At 36.9% G+C, this 20,501-nt stretch overlaps 1 protein-coding gene across 1 annotated transcript; it reads left to right on the forward strand.

Annotated features, from left to right (window-relative positions):
- Positions 1-2,665: 2,665 nt before the first annotated feature.
- MRPL13 (mitochondrial ribosomal protein L13) lies at positions 2,666-15,121 on the forward strand (the record flags this gene model as incomplete). The annotated part of the gene is made up of 4 exons (XM_010281866.1): positions 2,666-2,759; positions 4,432-4,492; positions 14,575-14,661; positions 14,996-15,121. Coding segments are annotated over 4 exons (368 nt in total), but the record flags the coding sequence as incomplete, so codon positions are not given.
- Positions 15,122-20,501: the final 5,380 nt, after the last annotated feature.

Here is a 20,501-nt window from a genome sequence, read left to right on the forward strand (position 1 = left end):
CTGGTGAGACCCCACCTGGAGTCCTGCATCCAGCTCTGGAGCCCTCAGCACAGGATAGACGTGGACCTGTTGGAGCGGGTCCAGAGGAGGCCACAAAAATGATCAGAGGGATGGAACAGCTCTGCTGTGAGGATAGGCTGAGAGAGTTGGGGTGGTTTAGCCTGGAGAAGAGAAGGCTCTGGGGAGACCTTATTGCAGCCTTCTAGTACTTCAAGGGAGCCTGTAGGTAAGGTGGTGACAGACTTTTTATCAGGGCTTAGATAGAGCAAGCAATAGAACAAGGGGTAATGTGTTTTAACCAAAAGAGGGTAGATTTCAACTAGATATAAGGAAGACATTTTTGACAGTGATGGTGGTAAAGCAGTGGAACAGGTTTCCCAGAGAGGTGGTAGATGCCCCATCCCTGGCAATGTTCAAGGTCAAGTTGGACGGGGCTCTGAGCAACCTTATTGAGTTGAAGATGTCCCTGCTTATTGCAGGGGTGTTGGACTAGATGACCTTTAAAGGTCTCTTCCAACCCAAACTATTCTATGATTCAGTGATTCATAATAGAAAGTAGTATTTGTAGTGTTCTAATGCCGTTTTAAATATCAGTTCTGCTGTTGCAAATCATGTCTTATCCACAAGATGTCACTGGAGACTAAGGCTGTCTGAAAAATAAAGGAGCCACTGAGTCAATGGTTTTGGTTGTCCCGTGGAAAGATCTTTGATAGTTTTACATCCACAAAGTTACAAAATCCTGGAAAGTCATTTCAAGGGTAACTTTATTTGTTCTAAAGTATTGTATAAATCAGTACTAAATGAATTACACCTGAGATTGACATTGATACATTGATAGGTTACTACTATTGAGAGACATTTGATACTCTCTAAGGGAGTAGAGTATGTATGGATTTGCCATTGGTGTACTTTACACTTCTTTTTTCTTTTCTTTTTTTTTTTTTTTTTTTTTTTTTTTTTTTTAACTCTCGAGACATATTTTAGTGTCTGTGAGATGACAGTTCCTTAGACAGAATAACATTGTGGGAATTTTTTTGTTGTTTTTTTTTTTTTAATTTGTCTGGTATCAGTTCCCTGACATTTATTTAGACATACAGTGTTTTTAGAACTGATCTGTCACTGGTGAAAGGCTGCATCAATGAAGATGTTTAAATTGTGTTTGTACTTTAGCTGTAGTTGCAAGTAGAGCTCTAAAAGAACACAAGATTAAAAAAATGGTAGAAAACTTAAATAGGTTGTGAAACTTGCATTGACTAATTATAAGCTGCTATAAAAAATTCATGCTCAATTTATGTCCTTTTTAGTATAGCTGCTTTGTTACCTACTCAAAAACATTTTCATCAAGAGCCTCTTCAAATACTTACTTTGTTCTAATATGTTAATGCATGAGAGTGAACTTTGCACAAATCATTTTCCACTCAATTGAATGGGTTCTTATAGCTTATACAGCTGATCAAGATCACAGAATAATTAAGGTTGGAAAAGACCTTTAAGATCATCAAGTCCAACCATCAACCCAACACCACCATGTCCCCTAAACCATGTCCTGACTTGCCATGTCTACACGTTTTTTGAACACTTCCAGTGATGGTGACTCCACCACCTCCCTGGGCAGCCTGTTCCAATGCTTCACCACTCTCTCTGTAAAGAAATTTTTCCTCATATCCAGTCTAAACCTCCCCTGGTGCAACTTGAGGCCATTTCCTCTCATCCTATTGCTAGTTACTTGGGAGAAGAGACCAACACCCACCTCACCACAACCCCCTTGTAGGTAGTTGTAGAGAGCAATAAGGTCTCCCCTCAGCCTTCTCTTCTTCAGACTAAGATGGTTTCTTCTGAAATTAAAAATTACTTTTTTTATATTTTCACCGTATTTTTGAGTTAGTATGGGTTTTATTAGCACTTTATTAATAAAGAAGATCTATTAACGTAATTGTTTCTGGTAAGGTATTGGTAACAGATTATAGACTGTGCACCTAAAAAACTTTTGATGTGAAAGTTGCTAGTATAACACTAGACATATAGGTATGCGTTGTAGCATTCACTTCTGCTTGATTGATGAAAATGTGTTTTTTTTCCCAAGAGAGCTGTAACAGATTTTTTTGTGGGACTTTTCTCCCCTGTACCCTCACCCCCAATCTTTTTATTTCTTTTATATATTTAGCCCTAGGCTGTAATTATTTAGTAGAATTATTTTACTTACCCAAAATATTCAGTCCTCTAGTAAACATTGGTACTGTTTTTATGAGAAAACTAAAATTAAACAAATATTTAGGATCATTTTTTAGAACTGTTTTTATTCTGTGTTTTTTGAAATCTAGGTGCATATATAGCATATTGTGTTGAATAAAATAATATACTTGCTTGTAAGCCAGATTTCCAGATTTTAGCTGAATAATTGCAATGGTTTAACTATCTAGTCTGATGGTATTTGGCATGCTCACCTGCCTTCTAAGCTGACAATGCTAACAAAAATATTAATTAAGGTTGGTATTTAAGTGCAGGTTTGGATGGTGTGACTCAAAAAGCTCAGATCTTTAAATTTGAGCTTTATGAAATGGGTATATATGTGCTACTACATATGTATCACATGCTTTATAGTTTTTATTTTGGTTGATTACTCCTATGGGTCTATTAATATCTTTCACTAATTTCTGTCTTGTAGGTGACTGCGGAGATCACGTTGTCATAATAAATACAAGACATATTGCCTTCTCTGGTAACAAATGGGAACAGAAAGTATATTCTTCACATACTGGGTAACGTTTATAATAAATATTCAAATGAGCTAATGGTAAATTTTATGTCATATTTTCTTAATAGTTACAGTCTTTTTTAGCATATTGGTTCAAAAGGGAATTCCTACTTACATGTTTTGTTTTGTGTTTGCATGTGTTATGATGTTTAAAACGATGCAAACTTTTTTCTTCTTTTCTTTTCCCTTTTCTTTCTTTTTTTTCCCCAGTGTATGTTGTTAGAGAAATAATCTAACTCAAAAGTAGTCAGAGCAACTGAGTAAGTCAACAGGCTTGGTGAGCCAGATTGTTTTGTGTGGGGCCATGAACCAAATGATCAGGACTATTCTATTTACTAAGCAGTAGAAGACATTCCTATTGGCACTGCACATTTAAGGTATATATAGTTGCCAGCTTTAATTACTTTATTGTACCAGTACCTATCTACCTAACAGTAAATGTCAAGGTTGATATATTACTGAACAGAGGATGGAAAAAAACCAAAAAAATAGTAAGAAATGAGGTACTCTCAGGATGTACTGATATATACATTAGTGTATAATGTATTATTCTGGCAGACATAACTTGTTTACAGAAGGAAGTGCAATGATCAACTACAAATTTTATGGCATGATCAGTTCAGTCAAATAAGAATAGTTGCTCCCATTTTATACAGTGACAACACTAGATAATAATCTATAAGTTTTAAAATGTATTGAGTCAGGAGATTAATAAATTACATTGAGAAAGCTAATTTCGCTAGTACTGATATTTCAGTCCTGAAATTCCTTTGCTGAATTGCTGAGAAGCTCGTGTTCACAGCTGATGGAAATTAATGCTTTTTTTTTTCTCCTCCATGTCTATGACGTCTTAAAAATTTTCTCTAAAAACTTCTAAGTTAAAGAACTTGCATGAATAGCTAAGTTGGTTTTAAGTAAGTGAAAAGAATTGTGCAATTAAATATTTAAACCTGTGCCACTCCCTAAGTCTATATATTTTGATGATGTTGGGTTTATTTTCATTTCAGTTAGTCTGATACCTAGTAGTGTAATAAAATCAAAATGAAACCCAGCTTTACCTGACATCTGTGTAATTTCTTGTACGCCTGTATTCATTCTTGCACCAACGTACTCATTTAAATGCTTATATGCTTAAATGTGCATTAGCATGACTTAACCATATTACATAGACGTCAGAAAGACAGATGCATTGCAGTACATTTGTCTTTACAGGAAGTCACATTTTATTGCTGTAGATACAACGAATCACGCTAAGGTTTAGCTAAAATAGTAAGAAAATTAAAAATATGTTCAAAATGCTTGTCTCATACGTCAGTCACAGACTGGTTGTGAGTCTTGATCGTCTTGAAATGTTTCCAAGTTTTGCATATTTTACTCCCATTGTATTCTGTAGCTGTGATGGTGTATTTAACAGGCAGTATTAAAAATATATCCATATGCTCGTGAAACACAAACTCTTTAATACTGAAGTGAATAAATAAGAAAGTACAAATAGCATTAAACTTTGATACTTGACAGTATAGAATGTTTCTAATACAAGTTGGCCTCGTGAAAACAACTTCGTTTTTTTGAAGGCTTATAATACCATGGCACTTGTTCAAGATGTGGTGATACTTGTGTTAACATCATGCTTGAGCATATAGTGTTAAGCTTGTATGCTTGTTCTGTTTTTCTAGCTATCCTGGTGGTTTCACACAAGTTACAGCAACTCAGCTGCATTTGAAGGATCCAACTGCTGTAAGTGTTTCCTCTTCTTCCCTTTCATTCATTAAGCTGATTTGTTTTTTCCATTTAACTAGTTCCCCTAAACAAAAGGGATCAGTTACCTGCATGCCTAAAGCTAAATTACATTAAAAACGTTCTGCTAATGGCTCTTAAAAGCTTGGCTTCTGGCAGTGTTTTTGTAAACGGATGTTTTGAGGGTTAGATTGTAGATTGTGCATTTTCATGATTCTTCTGTGCTGTCCAAATGAGCAAATCAAGTTCATTTGCTTCACTCATTTTTGACTGATTCACTTTTTTAATTTCAGAGGTCTGACCTTTCTCATAAGCGAACTGCCTCAAGTTCGACTTAGCTAAGTTGTATTTCAGCTTAACAACCCTACTACTTTTTTAAGAGCCAGCAGGTCATGCTATCGTAAGAACGTTAGAAAGTACACCTGCCTCTTTCTACCAGTAAAATTCAACGGTAGGTTTTGTTAAGTGATTTTTTTTTTGTTTTAATCTTTTCTGCAATGCTGTGCGTTCATGGTCTGTGAAAAATCTTTTCCATGGTGGTTACATTGAACTTAAGCCTCTTTACTAAATGTCTGTATTACACTACTATTAATTCTGCTGAACATCAGTGTTGATGTGTTTGTTAGAGGTTAAAAAAACAGGGTGCTAGATATGAACATTTGGTTGACTTAGACAGTTGTGAAATTACTTTTACTAGGCTTTTGAATGGTCAGCATGGGAGGACTGAATTCTCTAAGTCCTAGTGCTTCAGAACATGGTATGAGACCTGTTGAGATTAACAGATACCTGTGTTTATTTTTGACTTTGAAATGCTTTGGCTTAGGTCACATTAGGTATATAAAATATATAAATGCTTCTTCCTTTTCCTAGAGAAATTTTATCTGCTGTAAAATTCTTGGGTTTTGTAAATTATTTTTTTAATTTCTGATTTAGAAATCCTGGTTTGTCCTAAGACTTTTATACAAGACGTTGTACAAGCACTCAATAAAAAAGTGGTCTGCCATATGGACTTGCCTGTTTTGTTTTTTTTTACTTTTGCAATTTCTTGCCTTATTTGAAGTGAAATGAAATCACACGGTTCAATATTATTTTCTGTCTAGAATTTTTCAAAACAACTTAAATGCTTTTGAGAACAGGCTCTAAGATAGTTGTAATTCCTTTGGGAGTTATTAGTAGTTCCATATCTAAAATGGATTCTTCAGCCTTTTTCATTTGAGCTTCCGGCAGACGCTGTGCACTGGGAGGCAGTGTAACACCACTTCTTTGTTAGGGCCGGAGAATTGGATGTTCTATAAATTACCTTCTGGCATTCATTCTGAAATACCGTTTTTCTTGCCAGACTCATAGATGAATTTCTGTGCAAACAGCGGAGGATTAAATGCATTGCCAATAACTAAAGCATGTTGGACAGAGGCTCAGCAGATGGTGATGTGGCTCAAGGCTTGGTCTAATTTATCTAGAGGAACTATTTTAGCCAGAATTGTGGAGAGCCCTCAGCAATTAACTCTTTCATTCTATTGAAGATGAAGCATTTGGATGTCCCTGTCATCTCTCATCTGTCTTTTTGTCGTAACTAATAGTAGTGGATGGTAATTTGGCATGATACAGAATGTATGTGTAGCTGTTACAGGTTTTGCCTTGTAAGTGATTCTATGGCTAGAAGCATTGATTTACTAGTGGAATTGTTTTGGTGTGAAATACATTGGGATATGACAAAGGTGGACATTATCATGGTGTTTTATTAACATGTTTTGTTTTTAGAACTAGTTACTAAAACCTGAAAAAGGATTACTGTAAAGAGAACAATGCCTAACCTAAGTAGCATTTGGATCTTCAAAATATGATCTAAATGATGCATACCTATTGTGGAGACTTTTATAAACCGCTTTATTTCACTTCTTTGAATTAAAAAGTGAGCTTTTCTTTTTTAATCATGTTAAATTCAATTTCTGTGAAGCCAGTGGAATTAGGTAGATTGTAGGAAGCAGACTGAATCTTTCTGCGGAATCAAAGTCTTCATTCTATAAAACATTGTTTTCATTCTGGAGGCTACAGCTTTTTCTCTGCCCTTGGTCCTATTGTCTCCTGATGGCTCTTCCTGCTAGTGCTTCATCAGATGAGTCAACATCTATTTGGAAATAGTGCTGTTACAGAGATGAAGAAGAGACTACTTCCAGGGAAAAGGATGTTGACCTAACACCTCATAAACTTGTGTGGTGTTACAGAGAGATTTTGCAATGGATACGACTATTTTTGGTTTACGTAAGAAATAGATTAAAGCTTTTAAGGTTTTCTGTGTGTATATAGTAGGATTCCAGTACTGCTTAGCACTGTCTTTACATTTGACTAAATTCAAACATACAAATCCCCAAGATAAATATTTCTCCACTACAGTTTTGTTTAAACATAGTTTCTAGTATACAGACAGACTGGTTTTGGGAAAAAGTGGTAGACAGCTAAGAGCTAATTAAAAAGGTTATAAATACTTTGATGCAAAATGGTATAGCTTATGTTTTCATGGGGGAGCTGAAAGTCATAAGTATACTTGTCAGAATTTAGACATGTTTACTGCAATATGGTTAGATAATCATCCTTGATCATTTCTAGTTCCTTCAGAAGGTACCAAGATAGGGATGGATGGATGGATGATGATCTGATATTCTCACTTACGGAGGTTGGCATCATTGTATCTGTCCTTCTAACTTTGGACCTTTATATTCATTGCAGGTAGTAGTTAGTGCTTCAGAAGGATTTGTGATGAATTTTGAATGTGCATGTGCATTTTTTCATGGGATGATTCAGACTGGAGAGAACCTTGGGAGATCTCTAGTCCAACGTCCTACTCAAAGCAGTGTCAGCTATTGGGTCAGATCGGGCTGCTGGGGGCTTATCCAGGCTGGTCCTGAAAGCCTCCCATGGCAACCATTACCAATCCTTGACTTTTCTTCTTAGTTGCAAAGAATAAAAAAATACCAACCGTGCCTATTATAAGTGTTTAATCTCAGATGTATAATTTTGTGCTGGAGATTGACAAAATATTACTGTTTTTTTCCACTTTTAAGTATCATTTATGTTAATATGGGGCAATGAATACAAAAAGAGGCCTGCATAGTTGATGTTTTATGTAGAACTTAAAGTTCCATGCTCATTGTGCCAAGTTTTTCAACACTTCAGAAAAATTTGTTTTTATGGAAGGGTAAAAATTAGTGTGTTGCCAAAAAAGATATCAAAAGTAAATAGTCTAGCACATTTTTACCTTTAGCAACTTTGAATTCCTTTGAGAGGCATGGGGAGGGGAGTGTCTTATGAATCTGTTTAAAATGTCTAGTCTTTTCAGTTGTCTCCTCTTCTGGAGAATAGCAGAGAATATCTCTTGTCTGTTGGACTTGGCCAGGCTGCTTTAGGAAGTGCTTATTGAAGAAAAAAACAGCTTCTTCATATTTCAACTTTTTCTTTCTCTGACTTAGATTTAGTGTAAATTCCTGGACCACCCATAGACAAGAGTGTTAAATATGTTCTTTAGGTGCAGTATAACAGCTGGTTGCTGTAGTTCGAAACAGCCTCTCTGTTCTTCAGGTTAATATAATACTAATCTTATGTATGGTATTACTACTCTCTTCGGATATATATTAGTGGACAACATTAATTTCCGTTGTAGGTTGCTAAGAAAAATCTGTTTGAAAGGTTTGGTGTGTTTTCTTTGCCAAGAGAGCAAAATGAAAATAAAGGAAACGGGTAAACCTTTTGATTTGAGATGCAGGTGTTTGGAATGCATAGAAGTTTCAGGTTTTCTTGTTTGTTTTTAATAAAATTTGCAGAAGTTTTGTTAAGCTGGAAAAATGCTGATAGGCCTGAGACAAACACTTTCAAAATTAGGCTTTGAAGTGCTTGATACAGGAAGGCTAAAAGATGTACTTTTAAATCTCAGAGATTTGAGAGGGAATGAAGATTATTTGGAAAAAACTTTCTGGAAAAATCTCATGGCTTTTAATTAAAATGCCTGCAGAGTAAGTTGACAGATCTGATTGGTAGAACGAGGTAGTAGTACTGTCAGGACAAAGGTTTCAATAAGTTTTTATTCTATTCCTAGTTTTAAAAGTAAGCAAAATAAAATAAAAAATGCAAAATGCAAAAAAATGCCCCCAAAACAGAAACCAACCCCCAAAAAAAAAAAAAAAAAAAAGAAAAAAAAAGAAAACAGAAAAAGAAAAAATCATATTTGGCTAATGCCAAATAATCGGTGAGAGGATTGACCTTTGCAGTATTCAGAGGCGATATTGCCTCTGACAAAGAAATAATGGGCAGTAATTGTTCCGAATGAATGTTACCTGCTAGGGAAGATTATTAAGTGAGGCAGGGTAGCTCTATGGAAATATGTTGTGAGGAAGCCTCTGGGGGTGTCAGGGTTCTGGCTTGTTCAGCTGCTGGCACGGATACGAAGGGGCTCAAAATGTTCTAATTCTCCTTTTGAATGCTCTTTAGCAACTGCTTGCGCGTACAGACTTGCCATTATATCTGCATAATAATGATCTTTTGAAGAAAAACTCAGACAGAAAACATGGTTAAATCTTGCTGTTGGTATTTGAAAGCCTATTTTCTTTGCATCAGTAAGGGATAGTTGATATAATAATATGTACAGATTAGAAGTCAAGTTACTGAAACACCAGATATAATAGCATTTTCTTTTATTATTATGGAGTAATGTTTTTTAATTAAGTAGAGCAAGACTTCAAAGTCTGGATTAATAGGCACACAGAAGTTAGTATGGCATGGAGAGGAGAATATTGTTACAGAACTTGTTATCTTAAAACCTCTGGGTGCTCTGAGTAAGTCTTAGAGCTGGCTTGGGTTTTGGCTTTGTAGCAGACAAAAATAAACATTTCTTTGTTTAAAAATACCTTAATCCATTTCTTATTTGAATTTGCAAAGCAAATTAATATAATGATTTAAAGAACACATTAAACTTCTAAGTGCTGAAGAATAGCAGAAAGCAAAGTGGCATGCGGTGGAAGTTTAATTTGTCTGTGACTAAATGATTCTTATGGCAGTATTAAGTACATTCACTGTTGCTGTACAACTCGTGCAACTGTCAGAGGTAGAAAGGTGAAGTTCTTAGTATGCTTTTATAACATATATGGTGAAAAGACCAATATTGTATACAGAACAGAAACCCAAGAACTGGCAGAAGGAAGATGTATTAACAAGCTGTACCTCTGAGTAACTGGTGTATCTCCTTGAATTCTTCTAGGTGTTTTTTTGGTATGCCCTGTAATTAATCACTTTGTTTTCTCTGGAGCGCTGTGTCCTTGCCATTTTCTAGAGTTGCTTCCTGGTAATTGTTGGACTTAATTCAACTGTTAGGATAGACTTTCTTCTGGAAATGTGGCAAATTATTTTGTGCTTCTCAGGACCAGGAGTGGTATTGCTCTGTTGATTTCCTTCATTAAAGTATGTTTTATCTGGCAAAGAATCTTTCTCAGACCTTGTTCTCCATCCAGTGTAGTCTGCAACTTGCACGTGAGCCAAAGCCTATCACAAAAATTGAAATGTTCAAGCCTCACACAGTGTTTCAAATAAATATATGTTTAATATATTTGTACTCATAAAATGTTAGACTGTGTAGTAAGGGACTGGAAGTGCAAAAGTTTTACTAGAGCTGCCTTCAGATTCCTTTCCTCCTAATTAGCCCTTTAAACTGGAAACTAAAAACATAATGTCATATAACTGTGTGATTAAAAGCATGTCTATGCTGTGAGTATATAAATTAGCCAACTTGGAAAAAAGGTATTGCAATATTCAAGATGACAAATGTAATTACAGCCAACAGGAACTTTGTAATTCAAAAGAAATTGGGGCAAACAGCATTCCAGTACTTTAAAAATCTCCAAATATTAACGCTCTGGTGGCTGTTTATATCTGATGGTGGATGTCTTTACCAGATGGAGAAAGTGTCATGGCCTTTAGGAGTGAGTATTTATGAGGCTATGGAAGTACTAAAGATAAAGGACTGGGGAGAAGAGGCAGTAGGAATCCATAAATAACTGAATGAACTGTACTAATTAGTTTTAAACTGAGATCGAGGTTGCAGTGAGACCTGTGGGTAGGTAGACCTCTCTGTCAGTTTGAAATCCCACAGAAATCAACTGGGTTCTATACCTTTCATGTGAAATAAAACTTGTTCTTTTTATAGTTCAAAGTAAACATAATCACATAGAAAACAATAAAAATTGCCTTTTATTAGAAATTATTACAAGCATATACAAAGATTTTTTTTGTTGTTCATTCCTTAAAGAAACAGCATGTTCCGATGTGTGCTTTCAGGGAGTGTTGAATCTAGGTTTGGGTTTTGCATGATCTCAGTAGCAGACTTTGTCTTGCAATTCCATACTTTTTTATTTAGGGTTGCTGTATTTTCAGTAAAACTTGAGCATGTTCAGGTAACAGGAGAGCCCTTACTTAACACGCTGTAAATACTGCTGGTTAGATCTGTCTTATCTGTTACACAACCTTATTTCAAGTTGCAGAAGCAATCTGTACAACTTAGTTAAGCTTGTACTTTACTAACTTACTGGACTTGTCATCACACGAGTTCGAGTGAGGTTCTAGCTGTAGGCAGAATTCGGGGCAAGGAGCTAGATGTAAACTTGGTCTTTCCAGGAGCTGGGTTTGGATTTGCTTTAGCTCATAGAAAAGTCTTTGAAGCAAAAGTTACAATGAAGGAAACTAGAGGTTTTCCAGCAGCACCTTTTCTGTTCTAGCTCCCTGTATGGCCTTCTGTTCAGTAGTTGGTCTACCTACCTTGCAGTAAATCAATACTAAAAGGAAAGAACAGCAGGATGGTTTAAATTTACACTCCAGCTTGCTTAGTAATACAGTTAGGTGGCTTTTTACAAATCTCAAAGAATAGTTTATCACCACCTCATCCCTCTTTTTTTTTTTTTTTCTCTTTTTTTTCTTGAGCAAGGTGAATGAGCTTGAGGGCTGGGACATATAAATCTGCCCTTGACCTGTTCCAGCAAGGAAATTATGATTGCTGCAGAAGGCAAGGCTTTGTTCCCTCTTTGCCTCTACCATGAGTTGCTGGGGCAGGGAGCGTACACGCTGAAACCCAAGGTTATTGTTCCTCTGCATGGATGTAACGTATAGACGGCGATATTTTCAAGTGGATGGGACACTAAAGGCTCTATCATAACCACAAAAACATGCAAGTAAAAAATGAGCTGTTTGAAATGTCCAGTTAGTATGTTACAAGTTTGTTTCCTCTGAGAGTTCATTCACTTGCATGGAAGCTCTGGAATGGGAGAGGCTTTAACACTGAAATCCTGGATCAGGCATGGATTTAGTATCTTCATCAATGACATAGTGGGATCAAGTGCACCCTCAGCAAGTTTGCAGATGACACCAAGCTGAGTGGTGCTGTTGATTCATTAGAGGGACGGGATGCCATCCGGGGGACCTGGACAAGCTTGAGAAACGGGCCCTTGTGAACGCCATGAGGTTCAACAAGGCCAAGTGCAGGGTCCTGCACCTGGGTCGGGGCCACCCCCAGTACCAGTACAGGCTGGGGGATGAAGGGATCAAGAGCAGCCCTGCCGAGAAGGACTTGGGGGTACTGGGGGGTGAAAAGCTGGATGTGAGCTGGCAATGGGTGCTTGCAGCCCGGAGGGCCAACCGCATCCTGGGCTGCATCCAAAGCAGCGTGGCCAGCAAGGTGAGGGAGGGGATTCTGCCCCTCTGCTACACTCGAGTGAGACCCCACCTGGAGTCCTGCATCCAGCTCTTGATGGCCTTGAAAGGTTCCTTCCAACCCAAAGTATTCTACAATTCTGTGACATCCTTCATACTTTTACAGCGTGTCTTTTTAACAGAAACTTTTTTTACAACTGATCTGTTCTCTTTGTAATGTGGTTTAAAAAATTGGGTCGGATTCATCAGGCAGAAGTACCTACAACCAAAACAGACCAGCTGTTCGTCTAGTTCACTGGTGTCTTTCAACAGGTGTCTGTGCCACATGCTGCAGAGGAAGATGAAAAATCTGACACAAACATCAGTTTTTTGGTGAAGGAAAATATTTCTTAAAGTTCATTAAAGTATTTTAAAGTCTCTCTTTTTATTGCACTGAAATTATTAAATAACTAGCTCTGTATATCTGTAGGTCATAGGTCATATTTTGGACTATCTGTATGTCCAGTTTATTAATCTAAGGAATTAACACTGAATTCTATCACAGTCTGAAGTTTAAAGTAACTTTTAGATAAAGAAAAAAATCCCCCCAGTTAGGGAATATGTTGTGAAGTCTCTGGATCCATTTTTTTCAGTTCTGGAGTATTTTGGTCTTTCATTGGCTATAATGAAAAATATTGGGTAGAAAGGAAAATAAGTGTACAATATGAATATTACTAATGGTAAAATGGATGTTCACATGAGCTGTTGTTAATATCCATGTGTTTTCCTACATTGCTGTAGTGTCTATTGATTTTCAATATTCAGTGAAAGTTCATTTTCTCTCTTCATCTTGCCTTTCTCTAAGCACATAATATACTGACGTAAATAAACTGTAGTTTGCTGTACTATTGCATAATAGTTTTTATCCCTAAAAGCATTAATTTTCATCTTTGTTTTTTAATAGTTGTTTTTTAATTTTTATTAGAGACGATATCAACACTATACATTACTCTGCCCCGCCTGATGCATTTCTTCTGTCATAAATTATATTTTTCCACAGATCTGTGGTACTGGCTGCTTAACATCTAAAAATCTTCGTGATGTTAAGGCTTCTGTAAATGCCTTCAGAGTTTCTCAAGGCATATGCAAGCTGGTATATGTTTATCAGGATCGTAAGACAATGCTACTGCCTTTTAAGTTCTGTCTCCAGCCTATAAATGGCAAAATTAAAATAACCTGAGTGTTTACTAACTTCAGAATCCAAGTAGAAATGCCTACAAGTTTAAGAACCTGTACTTCTCATTAATTTGACCTGTAACAATCATTCTGTCTTAGCTACGTGGTTCCAGCTGGGAAGTCAATTAGTATCTCTAAAATTTTTTATAATTCCTTCAATTTTATAAAAAGAAACAACTTTGCTCAGTACACACTTCAAAATATCTGGCTGCCGGGGAGATTTGTTTGTGCTTAGTGCACTACATTTCAGCATGGCTTATTGACTTCAGCTTAACATGCTAAGCATGGCTCTGTAGTTTATGATTTGGAGCTAGTTTATGTCTGGGTGGCTTGGAGCGCAGGCAGAGTGGGTTTTCTTCTACTTACAAAATTGCACGTAGGTCTACCGCGAAATACTTTGTTGTCCTTTATGAAACCCTCTTTGTCTCTTACAGTTGCATGCCTTGTTTTACATTTAAAAATGTTCCCCTTTTGGATGAAGTCCATAACAATGCGTTTTATGTTTAAATTTTGGGCATCTACACTAGAGTCCAAGAGAAATCCTTTTGAATTTTGTTAATATTCTGTAAGCATCATCTAGTGTAGATGTACAAATTCTATTCGTTCCTGGTGCTCAGAAGTAAGATTGTTCATCTGGAACTAAGAGCAAGGGAAAAAATTATAAATATGTATAGTATGTTCGTGATGCAATGTTGTGGTATGTCAGCTTTGCTTAAGATGGAATGCATCAATTATATAGAAGTTTCAAACACAGCGAATTGCAGTGTTAAACTAGATGTTGAGAACACTTGGTAAATTTGCTAAAGCCTTTTTTTCCTCATTAACGTGTATATAAATGTGCAATACAATATGGAGTTACCACAAGCTTCTCAAGTCTTTTCAAAGTTGAATGATCATACACAATCTACAATGCTAAATATAGCTCTTAACTTTCTAAGCTGAAATTTTCTATATGGCTGTTATAGCAAGTGTTTATATGACTGGGAGTAAGTGTTCCTTCTTCCAAAACAGTAAGTCTAGAGCACCTTCTAAATGTATCATGCCAGAGTTCTTTGACAAGGAAGAAGTTGACTGAAAAAAGGTTCAGTGACTAGTGGAATGGGCAAAGGGAAGCACAGTTTGCCTTTTTCATGTTATTTGTAGCCTGTCTGATGATTTGTTGCTGTGTTATCTTTCCTCAGATTGTTAAACTGACTATTTATAGAATGCTTCCAAAAAACCTTCAGAGAAGAACTATGATGCAGAGGCTGCACCTTTTCCCGGAAGATGTGAGTAACTGAGTCATGCAGTTACATTTTCATTCCTGAGTGCTTTGGAGGTGAAGAGGGAGTGTTAGCAATAGCAGAACTCTTGTCATAAGAAGGTAAATTAAGAAAAATCAAGCTGCTTATGTATCTAAATGTAGTTGAAATGTTGACGCTTTTTTAATTATTTCACAAAATTACAAGATATGAGAGATGAGTGAGATTTGTCTTCTGTATTTAGGTCAAATAGCATGAAGGATGCAGTAGTGTTGACAAATTTTAGTCTGAATTTGGGGGGTGGGGGGCAGTGGTGTTTTTCAAACAATCAGATAGCTAAGACTGTTCTCACCTGCCTCAGGATATTCCAGAAGATATACAGAAGAATCTTCTACAAGAGATTCCTCAGCCACGTGCAGTCCCCAAGAGATTAGACGAATATACACCAGAAGAAATTGCTGCCTTTCCGAAGGTTTGGACTCCGTAAGTATCTTAGATTTTTTTTTTCTTTTTTTTTTTTTTTTTTTTTTTTTTTTTTGAGAAGGACACTTGACTGAATATGTATTATGTAGGCTCTCACATTATCAGTAAGAAAAAATGTAATGATTTTTCTCTCTATGTCATTTTTTTTGGAGAGAGAAGGTCATTAAAGCAAAGAACGGTCATATTAGAAGGGAGTGGTTGCTAAGTTTTTTGTATTTCTGGCCTTTTAATGAAAAAAGATTTACTTAAAATCATGTTTTCAACTCTTTACCTCATCAAAATGAGTTGAGTAAAAGATGAGTAAAAAAACTTCATTACTCTGAGTTGTATGTGCTCTCTAATACGTAACTGTTAGCCAAAGGAAACGCTGTGTGGCTGTGTGAGCGGAAGATTCACTGCAGGGGGAACCTTCCAGGTTTTCTCCAGAGGCACGGAAAGAATTCTGCTAAATTAGACCTTGGAGAGTGCATCTTTGGCAGGGGACATACCACGTGTTTATTTTGATAAATAGTTTCTTTTCCATGCGCAAAATCAGTCCCACAGTAGTTGTGTGGCACGTGAATGAGTTGTTTGTTTGCTTTATATCGCCACATGCAGCATTAACTCAACCTGCTAGTGAAAATAATGCATTACATTTGGGGCATTTTCTGATTAGTTCCAGTGTGATTTTTCTTGTGTTCATTTTGAGAGTCCTATTTAGGCTCAAAATCCCATTACGGTAGTCAACAGAGAAATTAATTTTGAAAGATGGCCCCTTTCCTGATCATTCTAATGAAATTCAAGCAGAAATGTAGCAAGTAGAGAGATGGGGAAAGGTATAAATAACACCAAGACCAACTTGATGGTCTATCTCCAGTTTGATTACTGGTATTTCTATTTCTGTAGTAGTTTTTAAAAGCTTATGTTTCTCTTTGTCCTTTAAAAAAGTGTTCCTGTGTACTTATATACTAGTCCTAGAAAATAGACCTGGTACGAGCCTCAAATGGTATGCCATCCTATTGAGTAGTTCCACTGAACCAGATGTTAGCTGCATGTGGACAGAGGTCAGCTGCTGAAATGTTAGTAGCAGCTTAGTTCTCATGAGTCTGCTTAAGATATGATCTCTCGGGTGTCTTGGTAGCTGAATGATAACGTAAATGAACACTTGAATAGGACCTTCTTGCAATTTAAAAGCAGAGTGAGCTCATAATTCCTTTTATGGGCCAGCAGCTCTCAATGCTTAAGCCAGACCAATACAATTAAGAAATTCCAGGAATTTGGACAAATGTCTGTATCCGTTTCGCATATATTTATAGGATTTGTATTCCTTTGAGGGGAAAACTGAGTAATGCTCCATTGTTCTGTCACATGTTTAACAGAAACCAAAATAATTTTTTAGTGAAACTTCTTAATGTTAGTGGGTCTTTGCTTGCAAATCCTAGTAATAACAGGAGAAAGTTAATCTGTGACAGTTACCTACTCTTAAGTCAAGTGAAAAAGCCTACATAGAACTCTGTATTTATGTATAATCTCTGTTTGTGCTTGCACATCCACACGCATAGTAGTCGTACAGAGTTGCACTGATTTTTCATGTCAGAGATGGGATGAGATCTTTCATTTCTGAATTTGAAAACTATTGAATTCCTAATGCTCATCTTCTTTTAAGTGCCAAAGACAAAGAGCTGTGTGAATGAAGCAAGTAGAGTAGTGTATGATCTGGATTCTTCCAGATGATCAGTACCTTGTGCTCTTCTGCTTATTTTCAGTATGTAGAATTTAATGTGGGATTTGGTAGGAAAAATTTAAATATCGGGTGAATGTTATATGGAGAACACCTAAAAACTGTGTTCTGCACACACAAAAAAACAAACACGTTTGTTTATGTACCAGTATCTAGACACTCCTTTAACAGTGCTTGCTTAATGTGGTTTGACTTAGATCTGTGTTCTAAAATGTGGGAATGGCATTGACAGCACAAAAAGAAGAGCATTTTGGAAATTACTTGGGTTTTGTCGTATTCGTCCTGTGTTCTCATGAATGTGGGTAATACTTTCAAAAGCATATTAAAAAAATCAGTTGTACTTAGGCTCCTGATCCTAGATGATACTAAAATAAAGCCTGTGCGTCAGTTCTGTGTAATCTGAGATACCTCAGTATTACAGTCTCCATTGAAAGGGAACAAAGTCCAGCAATGCTTCAAGCCCTCTTCAGGGTGGGAATAGGTAGACCGATTTTGACTTTCTCTATATCGATTATACACATTGCTGTGCTTGTTTTTATCCTCACTACCGGATGGAGTTGAAAATACTGAGATCTGCTGGTTCCTATGAGATTTCATTGGATTACCCCTGAAGAAATTTAGACTCTGCACCAGTGACCAGAATTCTACAGTGCATTAGAGTAAAGCTGGTGCCTCTCATGCTGTATGGTGTATTATACTCTTGTATAACTGTCTTTAGTACTAATACCAAAAAAGATTCTTACATGATAATTTAGCACTGAATTGGAATCTAGCACTTAGCTTTAGCTAACTAATTGGGAGTGTCCCTTTTGTTCCGTTTTGTCAAAGGAAACAGTGTTATGCTGCCAGAGCTTTTGAAGTGCTTTTCTTTGTCCGCACGCACTGCCATAGTCTTGCTTGAGTTCATCTCCTCAGCACTGGGCCACCTTAATTGTGTTCACATGTAGGTGTGTGTGGCAGAGAAAAATAAACTTGATGCCATCTAATTTAGTCATTGGTGTCAGACTAGGTTTCCTAATAGCCTCATGTTGGCATTGAGAAAACTACTTGAGTGTGTTGATCCTTGGGGAGAAACTGCAGGTAAGAACACTATTTTGAAGCTAGATTTGAAGGTAGAATTCCCTCCTGTCATTTCTGGGAACCATTCGCTTTGGAGGAATTCAAAGCACAGAGAAAATACGCATTCTGTTTTTCGTATTTTTTTCCTCTTCAGTCTCATCCTGATCTGTTTTCAGTAGGTGTTATCTGCATACAGTCTTTTTACTCCATGCCCGTTACAGAGGTTGGGTTGCTTTAGAAGCCCTGCTGATTTGGAGGCTTTCAACCGAGAGGATTAGTGCTTCTCCTATGGGATGGGCAGGTAACTCAAGAGGGCATTCTGGTGAGAAGAACCAGGGCAATAGGTGGACCTGAGAGGAATGAAGTAGAGGGTCTGAAATGAGTGTGAAGGAATGTTACAGAGGAGTGGAGTTGGTGGGCTCTGGGTGGGGTAAGGAGAAACAAAGGAGAGTTTGGGAGAACTTTAACACTATGAATGGAGACACTGGGCCAGAAGTTTCCCTTCAGTCAGCTACTTCTAGCTAGAGCCACTTTTAAAGGCAGGAGGACATAACTAACACTGCTACCATACCTTTTCTGTGTTGGACTTTAGCCCTACCTTCTTTTCTGCTCGCAGAAGCTGGTAAATCCTAGCAGAGGGATCAAGAATGAAGATGGTTATCTACCATCTCTCCACTAGCCGGAGGGCTCATCGCTGTAGTTGCTGGTGTAATCTCAGCTTCTTGTCCTGGCCTGCAACCAGACCATTGTGGATGTCAGATATTAGTGTCAAATAGATGAGTTTAAATTTAAACTTCAGCTCACTTCTCTGGCGGTCTTGATGTTGGACAGAGTTTCCAATTTGAATTAATGGGAAAAATAAGAATTCTTTTCTTCCTAACTGAGGGAATGAATGTATTGTGGCTAGCACTGAGTGCTATGGGGGAAGGGCTTAATTGTGAAATAAAAGATATAGAACTGAGCAAATTTGGTAAAGTAACTTTCTGATGTGGTAAGTGAAACACAGAAGTCTGTGAAGGGGTACTTAAAGTGAATTGTAGTGGTCACTATTCTGATTTAAAGTGCCAGATGGAGTGTCTGAGAATAGACAGCTAAAGTGCAGTAAAAGCACTAAAAGAAAGGCTGTATGAATATCTAGCTGTAATAGACTGTGTTCTGAAATTTTTCAGTGTGTGTGAGCCCATGGAAGAAGTAATGTTTGCACTACCCCTTTCAAAGACTGTAGAAACAACAAAGATTTAAATATTTACATATTCTTTAATGATGTCACCTTTAGAGAGGTGTAAAGCAAAAATGTTCTTTTAAAAATGAGTCAAAAAATGGACAAAATACTGTGGACAACTTTGTTCAACAAACCCAAGACGGGCTATTAAGATATGATGGTATAAATCTGATACACTTTACAGTTTGTGGTGTACTGAAAGAACAGCTGACAGGAAAATTGTTTCAGAAGAGTTTTAAATGTAAAGGGAACATTAATTGGTGTTTGGAAATTCAAATACTGTAGGAATACATGTGTATCTCAGAATGCAAAACTGACTTTCTATTGAGGTTCCTCGTCATTTTATTATTTTCCAGCTGACAGGCTGACTAGACAGGTTGTGGAATCTCCAGCCGTGGAGATGCTCAGAACTTGACTGCACGAATTCTGAGCAACCTGGTGTTAATACTGAAGTTAGTCTCACTTTCAGTGGGGGAGTGGTGCAGAGCCCAAAAAGGGACTTTTTGGGGTCCCTTCTGACACAAATTATTTTATGATTCTTTATATATGATGAAAGTAAACAAACATAGATAAGAAGATAGATGAATATTGTAATAAACTGTGCGTAAGGACCCCAGTGTATAGGTTGGCGGTAGTACTAATCCTGTTTGGCTTTTCCTTGGTCTATTGTTTGTTACCCTGTACTAGGGACTTAGAAGTCTGGGTGGGAGCACATGGTGCTAAAAGGAGTAGCCTTTTCGTGTCCTCTGTCCTGCATTTAGGGTATAAAAGGCTTGTATGTTTACTGCTGTGTACTTTAGCCTGTGAGCTTCTGCAGAACCTATAGATAGCTTCCAAGCAGTAAGCGTAGTCCCTACAATGAACCAGAAAATGAAGGATGCAGAAAAACTATAAACTCATTTTTTTTTTTCCTCAAATGGTTTTTAATAAGTCTTCCTGCTTTACATGACTTGTTTTTAATTATTATTTATCTTCCATGAAGTTCTGAGCCTGGTGACCACTCTGTTTAACAAAGGATAGAGGTTCAAAAGCTAATTAAATTCCTCTGAGAGTGATTTTAAAAAAAGGAGTTGAGGGAGACACTCTTTGTGGAACACCTTTCTGCTGGGAAAAAAAAAATCAGTTTATATTAGCCCTTTAAAAGTACCTGTATCCTTTAATGGAAATGATCAAATGGAAAGCATAGCTTGTGTAAAGGTTTGTAAGGCTATAAAATACAGGCAAACACAATGACGACAAGAAAATTATTCTTAAGGTTTTACATTAAAACTTACACCCAAGAAATGTACCTCACTGTATATGAAATAGCCATAAGACAGATAACAGGGAATGAATATTAATGACTGAATTCATATGAGAAGTTGCTAGTATTAGGAGGGAAAG

This window comes from Phaethon lepturus, unplaced genomic scaffold, assembly GCF_000687285.1.
Source record: "Phaethon lepturus isolate BGI_N335 unplaced genomic scaffold, ASM68728v1 scaffold8872, whole genome shotgun sequence".
In the NCBI taxonomy this organism is placed as follows: domain Eukaryota; kingdom Metazoa; phylum Chordata; class Aves; order Phaethontiformes; family Phaethontidae; genus Phaethon; species Phaethon lepturus.